This window comes from Eretmochelys imbricata, chromosome 2, assembly GCF_965152235.1.
Source record: "Eretmochelys imbricata isolate rEreImb1 chromosome 2, rEreImb1.hap1, whole genome shotgun sequence".
Taxonomy (NCBI): Eukaryota; Metazoa; Chordata; order Testudines; family Cheloniidae; genus Eretmochelys; species Eretmochelys imbricata.
The window spans coordinates 79,708,642-79,727,563 of NC_135573.1; the positions used below are offsets into that span (position 1 = coordinate 79,708,642).

Below are 18,922 nucleotides of genomic sequence, written 5' to 3' on the forward strand. Positions count from 1 at the left end.
CAGTTGCACACATACAAAAATAAATGACTTCCTAGGAAGGAGTACTGCAGAAAGAGATCTGGGGGTCATAGTGGATGACAAGCTAAATATGAGTCAATAGTAAACAATGTTGCAACAAGAGCAAACATCATTCTGAGATGTATTAGCAGGAGTATTGGAAGACAAGAGAAGTAATTCTTCTGCTCTACTCCATGCTGATTACACCTCAGCTGGAGTATTGTGTCCCGTTCTGGGCACCACATTTCAGGAAAGAGGTGGAGAAACTGGAGAAATTCCAGAGAAGAGCAAAAAAAATTATTAAAGGTCTAGAAAACGTGACCTATGAGGGAAGATTGAAAAAACTGGGTTTGTTTAGTCTGGAGAAGAGAAGACAAAGAGGACATGATAACAGTTTTCAAGTACATAAAGGTTATTACAAGGAGGAGGGAGAAAAATTATTCTCCTTAACTTCTGAGGCTAGGACAAGAAGCTATGGGCTTAAATTGCAGAAAGGGCCACTTAGGTTGGCCATTAGGAAAAAATTCCTAACTGTCAGGGTGGTTATGCACTGGAATAAATTGCTCAGTGATGTTGTGGAATCTCCATTGGAGATTTTAAAGAGCAGGTTAGACAAACACCTCTCTCAGGGATGGTCTCTAGATAATACTTAGTTCTGCCATGAATGCATGGGACTGGACTAGATGATCTTTTGAGGTCCCTTCCAGTCCAACAATTCTATAATTCTATTAATCTGTTGGCTGGTTAAATTATTACTGAAGCAGGCTGGAAAGTGATGGGCTACCTGTTGAATAAGGTCCCACTATTTGTAGTATCATGTATAGGAACGTGGAGTTTGCTATATTAGGTCAAACCAGTAGTCCATCTAATTCAGTATCCTTCCTCTGACAGTGGCCAGTGCCAGATGCTCCAGAGGAAGGTGCTAGAAACACCATAGTGGATAATTATATATGTAGGGGGAATTTCTTTCTAATCCCCATGAATGAGTGGTTGACTTATGCCCTGCAGTATGAGGGTTTATATCCCGTCTAATGTAACTGTGTGTTATCATTATCCATATACATATGTAATTATTTGAATCCTACTTACATCTTGTTCCTAAAACTTTGTCAGTGAATTCCTCGGTCAGTTTGTGTGTTGTATAAAAAGGAATTTCCTCTTATCAGTGATATATTTGTTTCCATTCGGTTTCATTGAAAGTCCCCTTGTTTTTTGCTGTGAAAGGGTAAATTGGAGTTCCTAATTTAACTGCTCTATACCATTCATGAGGTTGTATTGCTATCATATCCCCTTGTATTTGTCTCCTCTCAAAAATTAACAGTATCAGTCTTTTCAACCTCTTATGTGAAAGACTGTCCAGGTCTCTAATCATCTGATGCCTGTCTCCTGAAGTGCTTCTGTTTCTCTTTTATCTTTTTGGGATGGGGTGACCAAAACTGAACATGGTACTGAACTGATCATTTATATATATAATGGCATTATATTTTCTTATCCCATTCTTCATACACTGAACATTTTTCTTTTCTTGTTTTATGATTGCCTCTGCATTTTGAGCTTTTTCAATGTGCTATCTACAGTGATATCCAGGTCTTTTTTGTTAGTAGTTACAGGAAAGTTAGAACCCTGCAATATTTATGAGTTGTTCAAATCATTCCTTCCAATGTACGTTATCTTATTTTTATCACTATTGAACTTAATCTGCCATCATATTGCTTATTCCTTTCTCACAGTCCTCTCTGGAGTTGAATAATGTAAATATTTTGTATCATCTGCAAATTGTCAGCTATGTGCCCACTTTTTCAGTACATTAATAAATATATGAAACACCAGTTCTTCTACAGAACCTTGGTGCATCACATTAGTAGCCTTTTTCCATGTTTAAATTTATTAAATATTTCTGTTCTCTTAACCAACTTCTGATCCATGACAGCATGCACATCAGCACTACTTAGTTTCCTCAGTAGACCCTTATGAGGGACATTGCGAAGGCTTTTTGAAATTCTAAATAAGCTGAGTCAGTTAGTTCTCCTTTATTCACTTTTTTTATTGACACATTCAGAGATTTCTAATAGATTAGATAGACATGATTTCCCTCTATAGAAGCTGTACTAATTTGTCCTTATCCTGTGTCCATCTCGGTGTTTTATAATTCAGTTTTTAATTATTTCTGTCAGTTTACCTGATGATATATATAAAGCTCACTGGTCTGTAATTCCTAGATCAGCTACACTGCCTTTTTTTGAGGATAGGCATAACATTTGTTACCCTTCAGTCCTCTGACAGAGTAGTTTACTGTAATGAGAGGTTTCTTATGTTAACAACTTTGACACTTTATTCTTAACTGTCTTCGGAACTGTTGGATGAGTGTCATCTGGTTCTGGTATTGCACTTTAATTTAGCAATTTTTCTCTAGCACCTCCTCCTGGCAACTCAGTTTCTGACAGTATCTTATTGTTTTCTTCTGAAAATAATGGGCCTGAGGTGCATTTTCCCCAGTGTCTTTTATGATAGAGACTTTGCAAAGAAATCAGTTTGCAGAGAAGCCATGTCTTTATTTTCCTTAATTGATCCCTTAACTTCCTGGTAACTCTCAGTGGACCCACTAATTCACAGTCAGTCCTGTTTCAAATATAATTTACGTTTTTGTGTCCTTGATTATTTGCTCAAATTCTCTCCTAACCATTCTAGTTTATATCTTACATTTTAAGCTGTCTGTGTTTATGATCTTTTCTGTTAGCTTCACTAAAGTAGGATTTCCATTTTCTGGAGTATTGTCCCTGTTTGGCTCAGATAGCCTTGGGAACTGTGTGATTTAGCCATATTTTTTCCCCCTTGACTTCCTGTTAGTTTTTTTTCTTGCTTAGGGGTATGCAAACCTCTTTGGCTATTGTTGTATTTTAGCTTTATTGCAAATACCGCCACAAGGATTTCACCACTTCACTCTTAATTACAGCTGAAACTTGATGATCATCTTCATCGTGAAAGTGCTGTGTAAACATTAACCTTTTCTCAATCTTTCTAAATCCAACTGTAAATCATTAGCAAAGTTAATCTTTATCTGGGAAAGTGTTAACAAGAAAAAAAATGACATAGATTGTTAGTTCTTCCCAACTTGTGTGGTTCTTTGGCCTCTGCCCTGAGAGAATTCTGCCTGTATTATGATATGCCATTGACCCTATATTGGTGCTCCACATATTCCAAAAAAGCAATCCACCTAAAATAAAATGAGAAATAAAATCTTGAGTTTTCTTAGCTTGTGTCTATTTACAAATATTTTTGAGCTAGTTTGCTCAATTCAAAAAGAGTCCCACAACCCTAGTGAGGAAGGATCAGTCTCTTGAAGTAGAAGGAAGCAAGAGTTGGACCTCCTCCCTCTTCTTTAACAGAGGAGGAAGATCAAGTACAGTAGAACCTCAGCGTTACAAACACCTCGGGAATGGAGATTGTTCATAACTCTAAAATGTTCTTAACTCAGAACAAAACATTATGGTTGTTCTTTCAAAAGTTTACAACTGAACATTGACTTAATACAGCTTGGAAACTTTACTATGCAGAAGAAAAATGCTGCTTTCCCTTTTGATTTTAATAGTATACATTTAACTGTGCTGTACTTGCTTTTTTTGGTTTCTGCTGCTGCCTGATTGTGTTCTTCCAGTTCCAAATGAGGTGTGTGGTTGACTGGTCAGTTTGTAACTCTAGTATTTGTAACCCTGAGGTTCTGCTGTAGAATGGTAGCTGCCTTCCACTCTTTACCCCCTCCATTTCCTGCTGTTTTTGCTGCAGTGAGAGATAAGTTCTTTGTCATGATAGAGGATGGAGAAGGGTTTTAGTAGGGAAGCCATCTCCTTCACTGCTTTTTTCTTCCTCTTGCTTACTGGAAGTACATTGGTGCTGGCCACCAAGGGTGTAGAGACAGCTGACCAGAAAGAAGAATTTTAGCAGACTTCCTAAAGAAATTGTCAAGAAACTAAATGCCCTCTCCTCTGAAAAATGAGGGGTGGCTACTTACATCCATTTTTTTAAGACAGTGGTCACTTCCAGCTTTATCTTCTTCTGAACCCCCAATGAATAGACATAGTGAAGGGAAGGACAGGGCTGCAGGGGAATTAACCCACAGGAGGTCACCCATTGGTCATCTTATCTTTTTCTGTAAAAGGGAATCTGGCAAAATAACCACATACCTGTGTCACAGGAGAGGATGCTCTGGAGCATGGTCGCCTGCATGGGGTATCGTGGTGGTTGTCTGAGGAGCTCCAGATGAGAGAATCTTAGCTCTCTCATAGTAGAGAGCATTTTTATCCCACAGAAAGCATTTGGCTGAGGTGTGCAAAGGGGCTAGTATTGTCTCCTGAGGGTTGCATGGGACAGTGAAGCTAGCTAGCAGCAGTTTCTGTACCCCCATACATCCTTCTGAGTAGAAATCCAGTGGTAAATTCCTACTCATGTATATTGTTTTTCTTGCTTTCCCTCTTTGAACTCTCAAGGTTATTCAGCTATTTTCCTCACAATTTCATTAGGAAATTTGCCATAAACATCCTTTCTAGGCAGCTGTCTCTGGACCTTTGGAGAGCAGCACTAATGTGCTTCCAGCCTGTAGGGGGTGTTCAGCACAAAATTATGAACCTTCAGGGGGATAGAAAAGAAGGGATCTCAGGCCTTCTAACAGTCACAGTTCTCCTCTGTAATAGTGCAGATTTTTGGCATGCTTTCAGCATTTAGGGGTTCTTTCTTTTTGTAACTACTTTTTTACTGGTGCAAAGTCTGTTATCAGCAGTGGATGCACCAGGAACTGTTGGTGAGAGAAGATCATAGAATGTTTATTTTTATACCACACAAATGTTGCTTTGAAAGAGCAGATATAAAGGGGTGGTTCTTTAAAATGCTCTTTTTTGGGGTGGATGGGTAGGGGGTTAATTTTTTTTTTAAGCAATCTTAAACTGTTCTGATATCATTTTTTTAATGAAGCATTGATTTGTATTTTATTTAATAGCCATGCTGAAAGATGCTGTTTGTCTAATACATTATGCAAAATTAATGTAATACATTATGTAACATATTAAATGTTTTACTAAAATTAATATTAAGAGGAGTTAAATGTATCAGAAGAGACAAGAAATGATTTTCACAATGCTTTCCTTCATACCCCACTTAACAATATAGGCAACTGTTGTACCATATGTACATATAATATTTTTGTCAGACTAAATGCTTCTCTTGTTTGACTAAACTGTCTCCTTTCAGCCACCCACACAGAATATGCCTATGGGTCCAGGAGGGATGAGTCAGAGTGGCCCTCCCCCACCTCCACGTTCTCACAACATGTCTTCAGATGGTATGGTAGGTGGGGGCCCTCCTGCACCACACATGCAGAGCCAGATGAACGGCCAGATGCCTGGTAAGTTTTTCTCCTCTAAGACATTAACACCAGTGTTGCTTAGCAACTGAAACGACATGGGGGCTCAAGGGATACTAGATTGTTGATGACAAAACTGCTTTGAATGCCCCCGAGTACAAGCTCTCTTAGAGTTTGTTAGCTACAGAGCTACGTGACCTGTATTCAGTGTTTATCAGGCTGCCCTTGGGCTTTGATGTAGCTGACATACAGCATTCCTCTGATGAACAGAACTGGCTAAATTTAGTCTGTCTGAAACCGTGCCCTACAGTTGGCTTTAGAAGGCTTATTGGGGAAAGCTATTGGCCTGTGGCTGAAGAAATACAAATCCTTCCATAAAGGAGAGACTCTAAAATCATCACAGCTAAATAACGAGAGAGTAATAAAGTAAATATAACTTAGAGAGAATGCTTCAAACTGGGGTAAGCTTTACAAATAGAGCACTTTATAGAAAATAATCTAATTTCCACTAATTTTCTATATTTCATTTATTATTGAAGACACTGAATATTAAGGAATTTGTGAAGAAATTCCTTGAAGATGATTGTTTCAGATGTGAATTTAAAGTAATTTAATTGCAAAAAAAAAACCCAAACAAACAAAAAGTCTGTACTCGAGAAGTAGAAAAACAAAGCAATGAAATAAGATGGTAAAATTCCACACTGCCCTGGTCCTGGCTACAGAGATAAGTGCTCCTGTTAGCAGTAAGATCAGAGTGGAGAGAGTTGTGGAAAAGCTTACTTCTTAATGGGGAATCAGCGTCCCAGAATTTAGTCTCATAAAGTCTTAGTGCCTGTTTCTCATAGTTTAGCTTTTAACATAAAAACTACATTCCCAGGATTTCTTTTGTTCAGTTCTCCCCACAGTGGGGACAAGTGAGCTCTTCGGACCAAAGCTCTAAGATGATGATCCTTCCAGAGAAAGGAAGCTGCTGTCAAAGGTTCCCTGTAGACTCACCCCTCTCAAACAAGCACATGGATAAACTCTACAGATATATAAATAAATTGGATAGAATTTAAAACATGAGGGTAAAAATCTTGTGATTGTTCCAGCTCCTATCAGACTAACAAGTCCCTAGCTTCCCCTCAACTCTAGGTTTCAAATGATCGGATAGTGATTAGATTTCTTTTTGAGAAAAGTGGCTGGCTAGCCTCTAGAGAGGGAGAAGCAGTCCTTTAGTGACGTGTCATATGGGTGGAGCAGAATTTAGTTAAATCATCTATTTGTAGCACAGGCTGCATTTGGCGGTAGAGATCTCTTTTGCTTCGTCAAAAATGATGATGTTCACTTCCTACATGGAACCAAGGGATTCTCAGTGGGGAGTTTCCTGCCTCTCCTAGCTTCCATCTGCTCACATTGAAAATGGCATTGTCCTTCACAATGCTGTCTCTTGAGCCTCTAGTAAAGTCATAATATTGTGTTTATGATAGTAATCTGTTTCCTTGGAAAAGATCATTGTCACAATGTGAGCATTGACACTTCACTGCAGAACGAAGGGGGAGAAAGTTAATGTGCTTAAAAAGGTACATCTTTTGTCAGTTAGGTAGACTACAAAAAGAGTTCTGATGAAAATATGTGAAAGGTAAATAAATTTTGTTTGGGTATTCTCCAAATGGAGAGAATATTTAAATATGGTTACTAACCAAGTTTAATTTACCCTCTACCACAACGTATTCTTTTTTTTAAAATATACATCTATCTGCTCCTTCTCCTCTCTGTTTAAGATTGAGAATGTGAAGGTAAACAGAGACAGTTTACGATGGGTCATTTTCTGATATTGGGGTTGACACTGAATCCATTGTATATCTTTTCCTACACCTTGGAGAAAGAAGGGGAAAAAAATCATATTAAATGTACAACTTTGAAATGTAGCAAATTTCGTTTTTTTGAAAGACTCTGGAAGGTTCCCTATATTCAGACCTTTAGTAATTGAAATATATGCTTGCAGTCAGTTATTTTCTTTGTGAATGTGTTTATATATTTAGATATCTCAGAATAAGTACCTGTAATGAGGTCACACTCACCTCTCATGAGCTCCCCTGTCTCCGTACTAATGCCTGCACTGTTTGTGGTGCGTCTTCAGTGACTCAGACCTCTGGCCGAGTCACATTGTCTTTATGTGAGATTATAAAAAAAAAAACAAAAACCCAAAACACAGTAACAACAAAACACCCAAACCCCTTCTGGGATAGAAGTCCAACAGGGGCCTATCTCAGTGCCCTCTGTAAGGTCCCTCGATCTGCAGCCCTATCTCAGGTCTCGCTCCTCAATCAGTCCAGGAGAGCCTATCGCAGTACCCAGGTTTGAACTGTCACAGATCCCAATAAACACTTTGTAATAGAAGCCAAAACCAAAATTTTAAAAAATATAAGAAGACCTAATTAGTCCAAATACAGTACACATTTAATAACATGCAAAACCAAGGGAGCTGTGGGGAAAATGATCAAGAATAGACCTACCTGAAGTAAATAGAATTAATGCCCTTAAAACACCAACTTATGGATTCAGGAAGGCCTACTATTGGAAAGGTCTTCCACAGCCAGGGTCCTGTGTTGGAAAAAGACCTGCCCAACGATGGTCAGTGCTGAACAAACCAAAGGGCTTCCTGTAGACCAATTCCCTGACTATCATAACTGCTGGGCAAGGAAATCAGGCAAAAGATGATTGCTCAGAAACTTGTGACCTAGATAACAAAAGGCTTTATTTACTATAGAGGCCCTTAATTGTGTTATTTGACAAACTGGCACTGTTGTCCTGTGATCACAGAAGGCACTCATAACCAACTTTCTCTGGATCCAGTCTCATGGAAGACCAGTTTGAAGAAGTTACACGAGTTGAGCCTGTATCTCACAAAAGCATGGATGACCATGTTACGGTCTGAGAAAATTTGGCAGACTGTATTGATAAGCAACGGGTGATAATGATCATATTGACCAGTCTTGCAAATGGGCCTTTCTGTTTATAAAGATGCCCTTTTGTCACTAATCACCTCTTTTTATTCTACTGTTTAGCCAAGGTGGCATTTTTTTTGGCCCTCTTACTGGTTTTTTTATTTGGGGTATACATATTGTTTGAACCTTTGTTATGGTGTTTTAAGTAGTTTCCATGCAGCTTGCAAGCATTTCATTCTTGTGACTGTTCCTTTTAATTTCCGTTTAACTAGCCTCCCCATTTTTATATAGATTACATTTTTGAAATTAAATGCTACTGTGGTGGGTTTCTTTGGTATCCAGCGCCCCAAGGATGTTAAATTTAGTTACATTATGTTCACTATTACTAAGCGGTTGAGCTATATTCACCTCTTGGACCAGATCCTGTGTGCCACTTAGGACCAGGGTGGATTTGATTTAAATCAAATTGATTTAAATCATGATTTAAATCACTAGTCAGGAAGACTCGATTTAATCATGGATTTCTACATAAAAGTGCATTCTTGTTGGTTGTTATAAGGTTAATACATATTCTTCACAACTCAGAGATGGATGTAGGTTTCATTTTTAGAAGGTACACACTATACATTTTTAAAGTGATTTATTTTGAAAAGTTTTCAGATTAGTTTTACAGCTATATCAGAAAATGAATGATTGTTTGGTTATTTCATTTACCAAAGGTAATTGAAGCAGATATTTATGAAGTCATTGGGCAGTGAACTATCTCCAATTGAACAGGTTAATCATTAATATTTGGAGGATTTTCTTGCCATGCTGTATCAGGAGGAGAACATCACCAGACAGACATTTAAATTGTTTTATTTAAGTAAAACAACGTTATGTGTTCTGGATTTTTTTCTTCAACAGCAAACATAATATTTTAACAAAACAAGCATATGAATTTTTGAATTTAGTTAAACATTCAAGTTTTTTAATATCAGGTTTGTTTTTGTTAAAATTGTTTTTAACTAAAATAGTTAAATGAAATATTAAAAAAAAAATTAAATCGACTGTGTCAGCCAGGTCAACATGAGAAACTTAAAATATTGGCTTCTGCAGCTAATTCAGTCGTCTTCACCTTCATATTCCTGTTTGTTCATAATTTGGAAAAGAAAAACAAGTTTTTCTGCTTTTTCAGGTCCCAAACAGTTTCTCAATTTGGAATGAATTAGTTCAAAGGAAGAAAATATTCTTTCTATACCGACAGAAGAAGCTACTGCTGATAAAAAGTGAAATTATCACTTCAGCAGTCTCTGAATCCAAGTGCTTAAGTGACTTGCACCAGTTCACTGGTGTGACTTTCTTTGAAACATCATCAGCAAACATATATTTCTTGAATGGTTCACCCTTAGCTCTGAAGTTTATTATGGTTGGCATTATGGAGGGATGATGGCTGGATGTCCTTGTCATAGCCAACTCCTTTTCTTCAGCAGTTAAGGTTTGACCCTGGTACTGAGTATTGAGAATATATGCAAGAAAATGATCTGGAGACAGTGCTTGTCCCATTCATTTTTTAAATGCTTGTAATTTAACTCTCTCATTGCATATTTCTCTTTTTAAGATCTCACTGAGTTCCTTCCAAATTTCAACAGCGTCAGCAATAAAACAGCTATTTCCCTGCATTTTGTTCAAGGCTACAGAAATAGGCTTTAGGGTACTCAGCATGTGTTCAACATTTCTCTTAAGCCCAATGTTAAGAACTTTGACTGTGACAGTGCCATCTGTTTTTTCACAATTTTGTTCACAAACTGCCATCAGATTAGGCCAGTTCTTGATGTAGTGCTCAAACCAGTCCACTGCTGAGTTCCATCGCACCTCTTGTGGGAGAGTTTGCTTGGTTCCTCCCACTTTTTTCAGAGCAGCTGCTGCAAAGTGGTGGTTATGGAAGTATTTTGCAATTTCAACAGTATTAGCCTTTATTTCTGGAACACTGAAGTCTTTGCCTAGGAAGTGCATCAAATGAGTACTGCAACCGTATGTTATTAGCGTGGGACTCTCTTCTAAATTTCTTCTCATCTTGGATACGTTTGCAGCATAGTCTGTGACCAAGCTGTGTACTATACATTTGAATTTTTTTTCACAGTTTGTTATAGCTTTTACTACTACTACTTGTAAGTATTCTGCTGTGTGTGCATTCCTGATGTATCAATTGTTTCTGTAAGGAAGACATTCCTCTCTTCTGTTGTCACACAAGCACATACACCAGGATCATTGTGGACATTGCTCCACACATCAAGATTCAGGTTAACAATTTCACCCTCTAGACCTTTTGCACACTGCTCAATTTCTCTTTCATACACTTTATCCAGCAGTTTGCCTGCGACATCTGCTCTGTTGGGTGGATTGTATCCGGGTCTTAATGACTGAACCATGTTAATGAAGTGTGGGTTCTCAATCATATGGAAAAGGAGAGTTTGTTTCATAAACAAATGGCAATTTTTTCATCAATTACCTCTTTTTGTAATCTGCAGATTCTTATCACAAACGTATCTATGGTTGTTTCTGGATGATGGCGTGTTTTTTTTTTTTCTTTTTGCCACAGGTGATAGCCACAGTATATCTATGTGACATATATGATGTGACTGAAACACTATCATTGGCAGATAACTCTGAAACTATAGAAAATGATGGTGATCTTGAAGGTGGATAGTCTTCAGAATCCCGTATGTTGAGGATGGATTCTCCTAAACAAAATAAGTCAATGCAGTTATTTAATTATTATTACCATACTCTCATTTAGCATTCTCCTTGCCTTCACTGACACTCAGTACTACTTTAAAGGTGAAATTGTAAAAAGATCTGCCTATTTCAGCTATTTATTTTTTATCACAACTGCATCTTAAATCATAGTACCATAGAGTAACAACTATATTTTTTGCTCAAATATGAAAATTCAAGAATAGTCCAGAAGGAAGACAGGCAGTCCTTAAGAAAGAAGTTTGAAATAAAGAAGTTTACCAACCTGAAGATCCTGCATGTTCAGACATGTTCCTTTCATCACGTTGAATGCAGCTTCTCATGTTGTTGTTTCATTCGGGTAACCAGGCCTTGCATTTCTTTGTTGCACTGTTTGCATTTTGCACACATGCCTGTTTTACCCACAGGTAGAGGAACTTCATTAAAATATTCCCAAACTGGGTCTCTTTCACGGCCTGCTGCCATTATAGGTTTTCCCTTCCACTGAGAGAATGGTTCGGTAGATCTCAAATCAATGAAGGTTACACTCAGAAAGACCTCAAGACTTCTGGAATATGCTGCTCAAGCAGTTTCACTTTTGTTTCTACTGCCTGTCCCTCCCTAGAATCATAGAATCATAGAATATCAGGGTTGGAAGGGACCCCTGAAGGTCATCTAGTCCAACCCCCTGCTTGAAGCAGGACCAATTCCCAGTTAAATCATCCCAGCCAGGGCTTTGTCAAGCCTGACCTTAAAAACTTCCAAGGAAGGAGATTCCACCACCTCCCTAGGCAACACATTCCAGTGTTTCACCACCCTCTTAGTGAAAAAGTTTTTCCTAATATCCAATCTAAACCTCCCCCACTGCAACTTGAGACCATTACTCCTCGTTCTGTCATCTGCTACCATTGAGAACAGTCTAGAGCCATCCTCTTTGGAACCCCCTTTCAGGTAGTTGAAAGCAGCTATCAAATCCCCCCTCATTCTTCTCTTCTGCAGGCTAAACAATCCCAGCTCCCTCAGCCTCTCCTCATAAGTCATGTGTTCTAGACCCCTAATCATTTTTGTTGCCCTTCGCTGGACTCTCTCCAATTTATCCACATCCTTCTTGTAGTGTGGGGCCCAAAACTGGACACAGTACTCCAGATGAGGCCTCACCAATGTCGAATAGAGGGGGACGATCACGTCCCTCGATCTGCTCGCTATGCCCCTACGTATACATCCCAAAATGCCATTGGCCTTCTTGGCAACAAGGGCACACTGCTGACTCATATCCAGCTTCTCGTCCACTGTCACCCCTAGGTCCTTTTCCGCAGAACTGCTGCCTAGCCATTCGGTCCCTAGTCTGTAGCGGTGCATTGGATTCTTCCGTCCTAAGTGCAGGACCCTGCACTTATCCTTATTGAACCTCATCAGATTTCTTTTGGCCCAATCCTCCAATTTGTCTAGGTCCTTCTGTATCCTATCCCTCCCCTCCAGCGTATCTACCACTCCTCCCAGTTTAGTATCGTCCGCAAATTTGCTGAGAGTGCAATCCACACCATCCTCCAGATCATTTATGAAGATATTGAACAAAACCGGCCCCAGGACCGACCCCTGGGGCACTCCACTCCCTTCTCACATTTATCTCCAGACTACTTCTCCTTGTCCAGATCTGTTCCGCCCCCAACAATCTGCTAGTCATTGAACTTTTTGAAACTTTTTGTACTTTTAGAGAGAGGTAAGGGTTTGATTCTGTGTACACAAATTTGCAGAGGAACAATAGGATTGAGGTCTGTTATTTCTCTCCTCTGTATATTATTTATATATTTAAAAACATTTTTGCTGTTAACAAGCATGTTATCTTTGGAGACACAAATCCACAGTTTGAGAACTGCAAAATTGAACATCTCTGATGGTATCTTCTAGACTGAGCACTGAGTCCCAGTGGGTAGATAGAAAGATTAACCTAAATAATCTATACAGAAGCCCCTGGAACCCCATAAGATTGGGTCTCTAATCCATGAACTATTGGAACTCATTTACAAAACTTTTCTTAAACATTACATGACTATATTGTCTCATATTATAGAATTAGAATTTATAATTCCTATTCCATGATGAGATATCTTTGAGCTATAATGTATCTTAATTAAAACTACTGTGACTGGATCGGGCCAGATGGCTACAGGAGAGTAATAGAAGGCAGATATATTAGCCCCAGGTTAAGTAGGTCCCTTTTCCCTGGGTAAGGTAACAAGGAAGGTTCCAGAACAATCAGGAACCTTCTGGAGACAATTAAGACAGGCTGATTAGAACACCTGCAGCCAATCAAGAAGCTGCTAGAATCAATTAAGGCAGGCTAATCAGGGCACCTGGGTTTTAAAAAGGAGCTCACTTCAGTTTGTGGTGTGTGTGTGAGGAGCTGGGAGCAAGAGGCACTAGGAGCTGAGAGTGAGAACATGGACTGTTGGAGGACTGAGGTGTACAAGCATTATCAGACACCAAGAGGAAGGTCCTATGTTGGGAGGAGGCCATGGAGAAGTAGCCCAGGGAGTTGTAGCTGTGACACAGCTGTTCGAGGAGGCACTCTAGACAGCTGCATTCCACAGGGCCCTGGGCTGGAACCCGGAGTAGAGGGTGGGCCCGGGTTCCCCCCAAATCCTCCCAACTCCTGGTCAGACATAGGAGGAGTCAACCTGGACTGTGGGTTCAGAAAAACTGCTAAGCTGAGGTCTGCTGTGAAGCTCCAAGGTGAGCAAATCTGCCAATAAGCGCAAGACCCACCAAGGTAGAGGAGGAACTTTGTCACACTACCTTTAGATAGGTTTTTTCCTCAAAAAAAGCATTTTATCAAAAAAATCCAATTTAAATTAAAAAAAAATCTGATTTTTTTGAAATTTAAAAAAAAAAATCATTGATTGGTATCCACCCTGTTTAGGACTAAATCAAGACTTGCCTCTCCCTTTGTGTGTCCCAGGGCTAGCTTCTCCAAGAAGCAGTCATTAATGGTGTCTAGAAATTTTATCTTTGCATCCAGTCCTCAGGTGACATGTACCCAGTTAATATGGGGATAGTTAAATCCCCCATGATTATTGGGTTTTTTATTTTTATAGCCTCTCCACTCTCCCTAAGTATTTCACAAGCAGTGACACCATCCTGGTCAGGTGATCAGTAGTATATTCCTACTCTATACTCTCATTATTCAAGCATGGAATTTCAATCCAAAGAGATTCTGTGGTACTGTTTGGTTCATTTAAGATTTTTTTACAATATTGATTTGTGCTTTCTTTCACATATTGTGCCACTACTTCACTAGCATGACCTATTCTGTCATTCCTATATGTTTTGTACCCTTGTGTTGATTATCATTGTTCCACCATGTTGCTGTGATGCCTGTTATATCAGTATCCTCATTTAATATTAGACTCTCAAGTTCACCCATCTTAGTAATTAGACTTCTAGCATTTGTATACAAGCACTTATAAAATTTGTCAATATTTGGTTCTCTTCTTTCCTATGATGTAATTGAATGGGACTCTCCTTTGTTTGACTGTTTTTCTTCAGTTCCTACATGTACTTTATCACCTTCTATCCTCCCCTCTTTACTAGGATACAGAGTGTATCCACTTTAATAAATCCTCCCCCATGGGATGTGTCTGTCTGAACTGTGTTGTCCTCTGTGGCTGTCGGCTTTCCCCTAGCCTTTAGTTTAAAACTCCTCCATGACCTTTTCATTTTACCAGCTAGCACTATGGTTTTGTTTTAAGTGGAGCCCATCCTTCCTTAATATCATTCTTTGTTCCGAAAAGATGCCCCAGTTCCTATGTCCCTCCCCCCAACACCATGTCTCATCCATACATTGAGACCCTGCAGTTCTGCCTGTCTAACTGGCCCTGTGTGTGGAACTGGTGCATTTCAAAGAATGCTACCATGGAAATCCTGGACTTCAATGTCTTTCCTAGCAGTCTAAATTTGGTCTCCAGGACCTCTTTCCTACTTTCCCCTATGTCTTTGGTACCTACATGTATCACAACCACCTGGTCTTTCCCAGCACTGCACACAAATCTGTATAGAGGTCTCAAGAGGTCTTCAGCCTTCGCACTTGTCAGGTAATTTACCGTGTGGTTCTCCCAGTGATCACAAACCCAGCTATCAATATTTCTAATAATTAAATCCCCCATTACTATTACCTGTCTCTTTCAAAAAACAGGGATTCCCTCCTCTGGAGACGTAGCCTCTGTGCAATAGGATATCATGACTCCATCTGGAAGGAGGGTCCCAACTATAGGTTTGTTTCCCTCTGCTCCAGCTTGATGCTCTCCTTTGTTGAGAATTTCATCCTTCTCAACAGCACAGAGGCTGTCAGAGTGGGGGAGGGACCACACTACCTTGTCCCAAAAGTTTTGTCTATATACCTTTGTCTCCCGTAGCTCCTCCAATTCAGCCACTGTGATCTCAAGGTCTTGTATTTCGTGTCTGAGGACCATGGGTTTACTTGCACTGCATGCACACATATGCCCCCTGCCCACAAGGCAGGTAATTATACATGCTGCATTCAGTGCAATAAACAGAATAGCCTCTACTTTGCTGCTGGACATCTGTCTGCATTATTTTTACTCTTGCAGAGGTTTTTGTTTGGTTGGTTTTTGTTTTTTTGAGGGGGACGTTTATTGGCTTAAGTTTAGAGAATGGTCATTAAGTGTATCTGGCTCTCATGCTCCCTCTCTAAACTCCCCTGTTTGCTAGCTCCTCTGGTCATATAGGAGCTGGCTTTTTAAACTCCTGTTCTCCCTCAGTTATCCCTGGCCCCCTTGTCAAGGGATCCTTAAGGGATTAGGGATCAAAGGAGAGCAGGCTAGAGCTTTGTTAGGAAGCTTTCAGCCTTGCCTAGGCTAGCAGGCCGCTTGGCTCAGCACAGAGCTCCCCCAAACAGAACACACTATAAAACTTCAATCAAGCAGGCACATGGCAATCAAGCAAGCACACAAAAACCACCAACCAACCAGGCAACAAGCTCACCTCAAGGATGAGTTTTCTTCCCGTTTGGCTTTTTTGTTTGTGTATGATTCTTGACCTTCATTTTTTTCTAATACAACTTGTTGTTTGCAAATCCTCCAATAACTGCCTCTGTAACATTGTGTATAACAGTGGCTATCAAACTTTCTTTTTCGCGGACCACTTGAAAATTGCTGAGGGTCTTGGCGGACCACTTAATGATCTTTCCAAATGTTGTTTGTACCGTTAGCTAACTATTGTAAAGCGCTTTGGATAAAAGCGCTATATAGAAAAAACCTTACTAATAGTTAACTTTTTTTGTTCTACAAATAAAAGGACACAACTCATATCATTAGTCTTATCTTTCTAACGCAATAGATGTGTCCTCTCTTCCCCCACTGTGGCAGCCCCCAAGCTGGGGCTGGGAAGGAGGGGGGGTGTCTCTCCCTCTCTCCCCTGCCGTGGCAGCGTCTGAGCTGGCGCTGGGAAGGAGCAGGGCGGGGTCTCTCCCCCTCTCCCCTGCTGCAGCAGCCCCCGAGCTGGAGCTGGGAAGGAGCGGGGTATCTTCCCCCGCCACAGCAGCCACAGAGCTGAGGCTGGGAAGGAAGGCCATCTTTCCCCAGCAGCCGCAGCCCTAGAACTGGGGAGAGTCGCCTTTTTCTCTGACTGCCGCAGCCCTGCACATCCCAAATTCCCCCCACTCCCTCTTCTCACCCCACTGCCTCCTCCCACCTATCCCCTGTTCCCCCCACGGCCACCACCTCACCTTACATGTTCATTTTCTCCAGGGTCCAGGCACCTAATTAGTGGAGCCACGCCTGCATGGCTTCACTAATTGGGTGAGTGGCTGTTCATTCTCTTGTATGCAGCCGCCCAGGTGCGCTCCTTAGATGGACCTATCCTCCATGAACTTACCTAATTCTTTTTGGAGCCCACATATACTTTTGGCCTTCAGAACATCCTCTGGCATTGAGTTCCACGTGTGTTGGGTGAAAAAGTACTTCCTTATATTTGTTTTAAATCTGCTGTCTATTAATTTCATTGGATGACCCTCATCCTTGTGTTATTTGAAGGGGGGTAAATAACACTTCCTCCTCCATTTTCTCCATGCCATTCATGATTTTATAGACCTCACTCATTTCCTCCCTTAGTTGTCTCTTTTCTAAGCTGAACGATTCCAGTCTTTTAAATATATCCTCATATTCAAGCTGTTCCATACCTTTCATCATGTTTGTTGTCCTTTTCTGTGCTTTTTCCAATTCTAATTATATCTTTTTCGAGATGGGGTGACCAGAACTGCATGCAGTATTCAAGGTGTGGGTGTACCATGGATTTATAAGTCGCCACAGCCCTACATGTCCTAAATTTCCCCCTCTTCTTACCCCACTGCCCCCTCACACCTATCCCCCATTCCCCCCAAGGCCACCAACTCACCTTACATGTGTCTCTTCTCCAGGGTCCAGGCACCTAATTAGTGGACCAAGGCCTGCACGGCTTCACTAATTAGGTGGGTTGCCCTTCATTTTCTTGTGTGCAGCCGCCCAGGCGTGCACCTTAGAGGGAACTATCCGCAGACCACCTGAATGGAGCTTGCAGACTACTGGTGGTCCATGGACCACAGTTTGAGAACCTCTGGTGCATACCACTGCCTCATCTAAAATCCTTATCTATGCCTTAATTTCTTCTGACTTTGAATATTGCAGCTGTTTTTCCTTGGCCAAGACCTGGCTCTCCAGACATATAGAATGCTGATATGATTCTTTTCAAACCTACAGAAAAATACAACCAAATTGCTTTGTCCTCATACTGCTCCACTGGTTCCATGTTTCTTTTAGGATCCATTTCAGAATTGCCTTCTGTTTTATATCATTTATGCAGCCTATTTCACAATGAAAGCCTTACCCCTACTTAGCCATGATGTAGCCTATTTATAGACCTATCATTTCTACACTCCTCACTCAGCTTGTGTAGTGTTGGCCTCTTTGCCCCATCACATAATTTTGCTACTGGTAGTATGATAGACTTCCTTCCTGTGACAAGTTCCTTGCAACTGTAGGACTGCTGTGCCCCCTAAACTCTCCAGCCTGGGCTGTCTCTCACAATGCTTTGCTAGTGACAAGCAGCAAACCCCTCCAGCTGCCATTATCACTCAGCCACCAGCATGCAGAGGCATGTCAAGCCAATTTGAGTGCTCTCCAAACCACTCATGATCTATATGCATGGAAACACCAGCTAGTCTCTTAAGCCCCCAGCCTTGCACCCCAGAAATATACTGTCTTGCACTGCTCAAGACCTCCTTTTGAACAGTGTAAACTTATTAATTAATTTGCCACTTCATCAAAGGAAAATGGACATGCCACCAGCCTTTGTAACCTGAACAGATTCCCCAAGCACTTTAGACAAACTCCCTAGTAAGGATAAAACATTAAAATAAGTTTATTAACTACAGAAAGATAGATTTTAAGTGATTATAAATGGTAGGCATAAAAGTAAGAGATAGTTACCTTAAGAAAATAAAAAGTAAACATGCAGTCTAAAGCCTCTTTTAGGCTAAACCAGAGGTGAATCAAACAGCTTTTCTCACCCTACTGGATGTTGCAGGTAGGTTATAGTTCTTAATACACAGGCTGACTTTCCTTCTCAGCCTGGGACCAGTCTCTTCAGTTCAAGTCTTTGTCTTCCCAGCATTGTTGCCTTCAGCGTAGGTGGGGGAGGAGAGAGGTAATTGCATGATGCCACTGCCCCTTATCTTATACTCTGTCCATGTGCCTGAAAAATACTGGCCTAAACGTCCTGGTGGGCCTTGCTGAGTCACAGAGTTGAGCAGTCCACCTGGTGTGGTCTTGTGCAACTGAGTCATAGAGTTGAGCAATTCCCATTGTGTAGTGCTTATGCACCTCTGTTACAGAATTGTAAATGTCTTGTTTACAACTCTTCTGCTGATTAATGG

At 40.5% G+C, this 18,922-nt stretch overlaps 1 protein-coding gene across 5 annotated transcripts in view; it reads left to right on the forward strand.

The window, feature by feature from the left end:
- The window catches only part of SS18 (SS18 subunit of BAF chromatin remodeling complex), a 64,051-nt gene that overhangs the window by 18,075 nt on the left and 27,054 nt on the right, over positions 1 to 18,922 (forward strand). For all 5 annotated transcript variants that reach the window (XM_077810332.1, XM_077810334.1, XM_077810333.1 and 2 more), the window contains exon 4: positions 5,239 to 5,392. In XM_077810332.1, the coding sequence (XP_077666458.1) occupies positions 5,239 to 5,392 (154 nt within the window). The remainder of the gene's footprint in view (positions 1 to 5,238; positions 5,393 to 18,922) is intronic.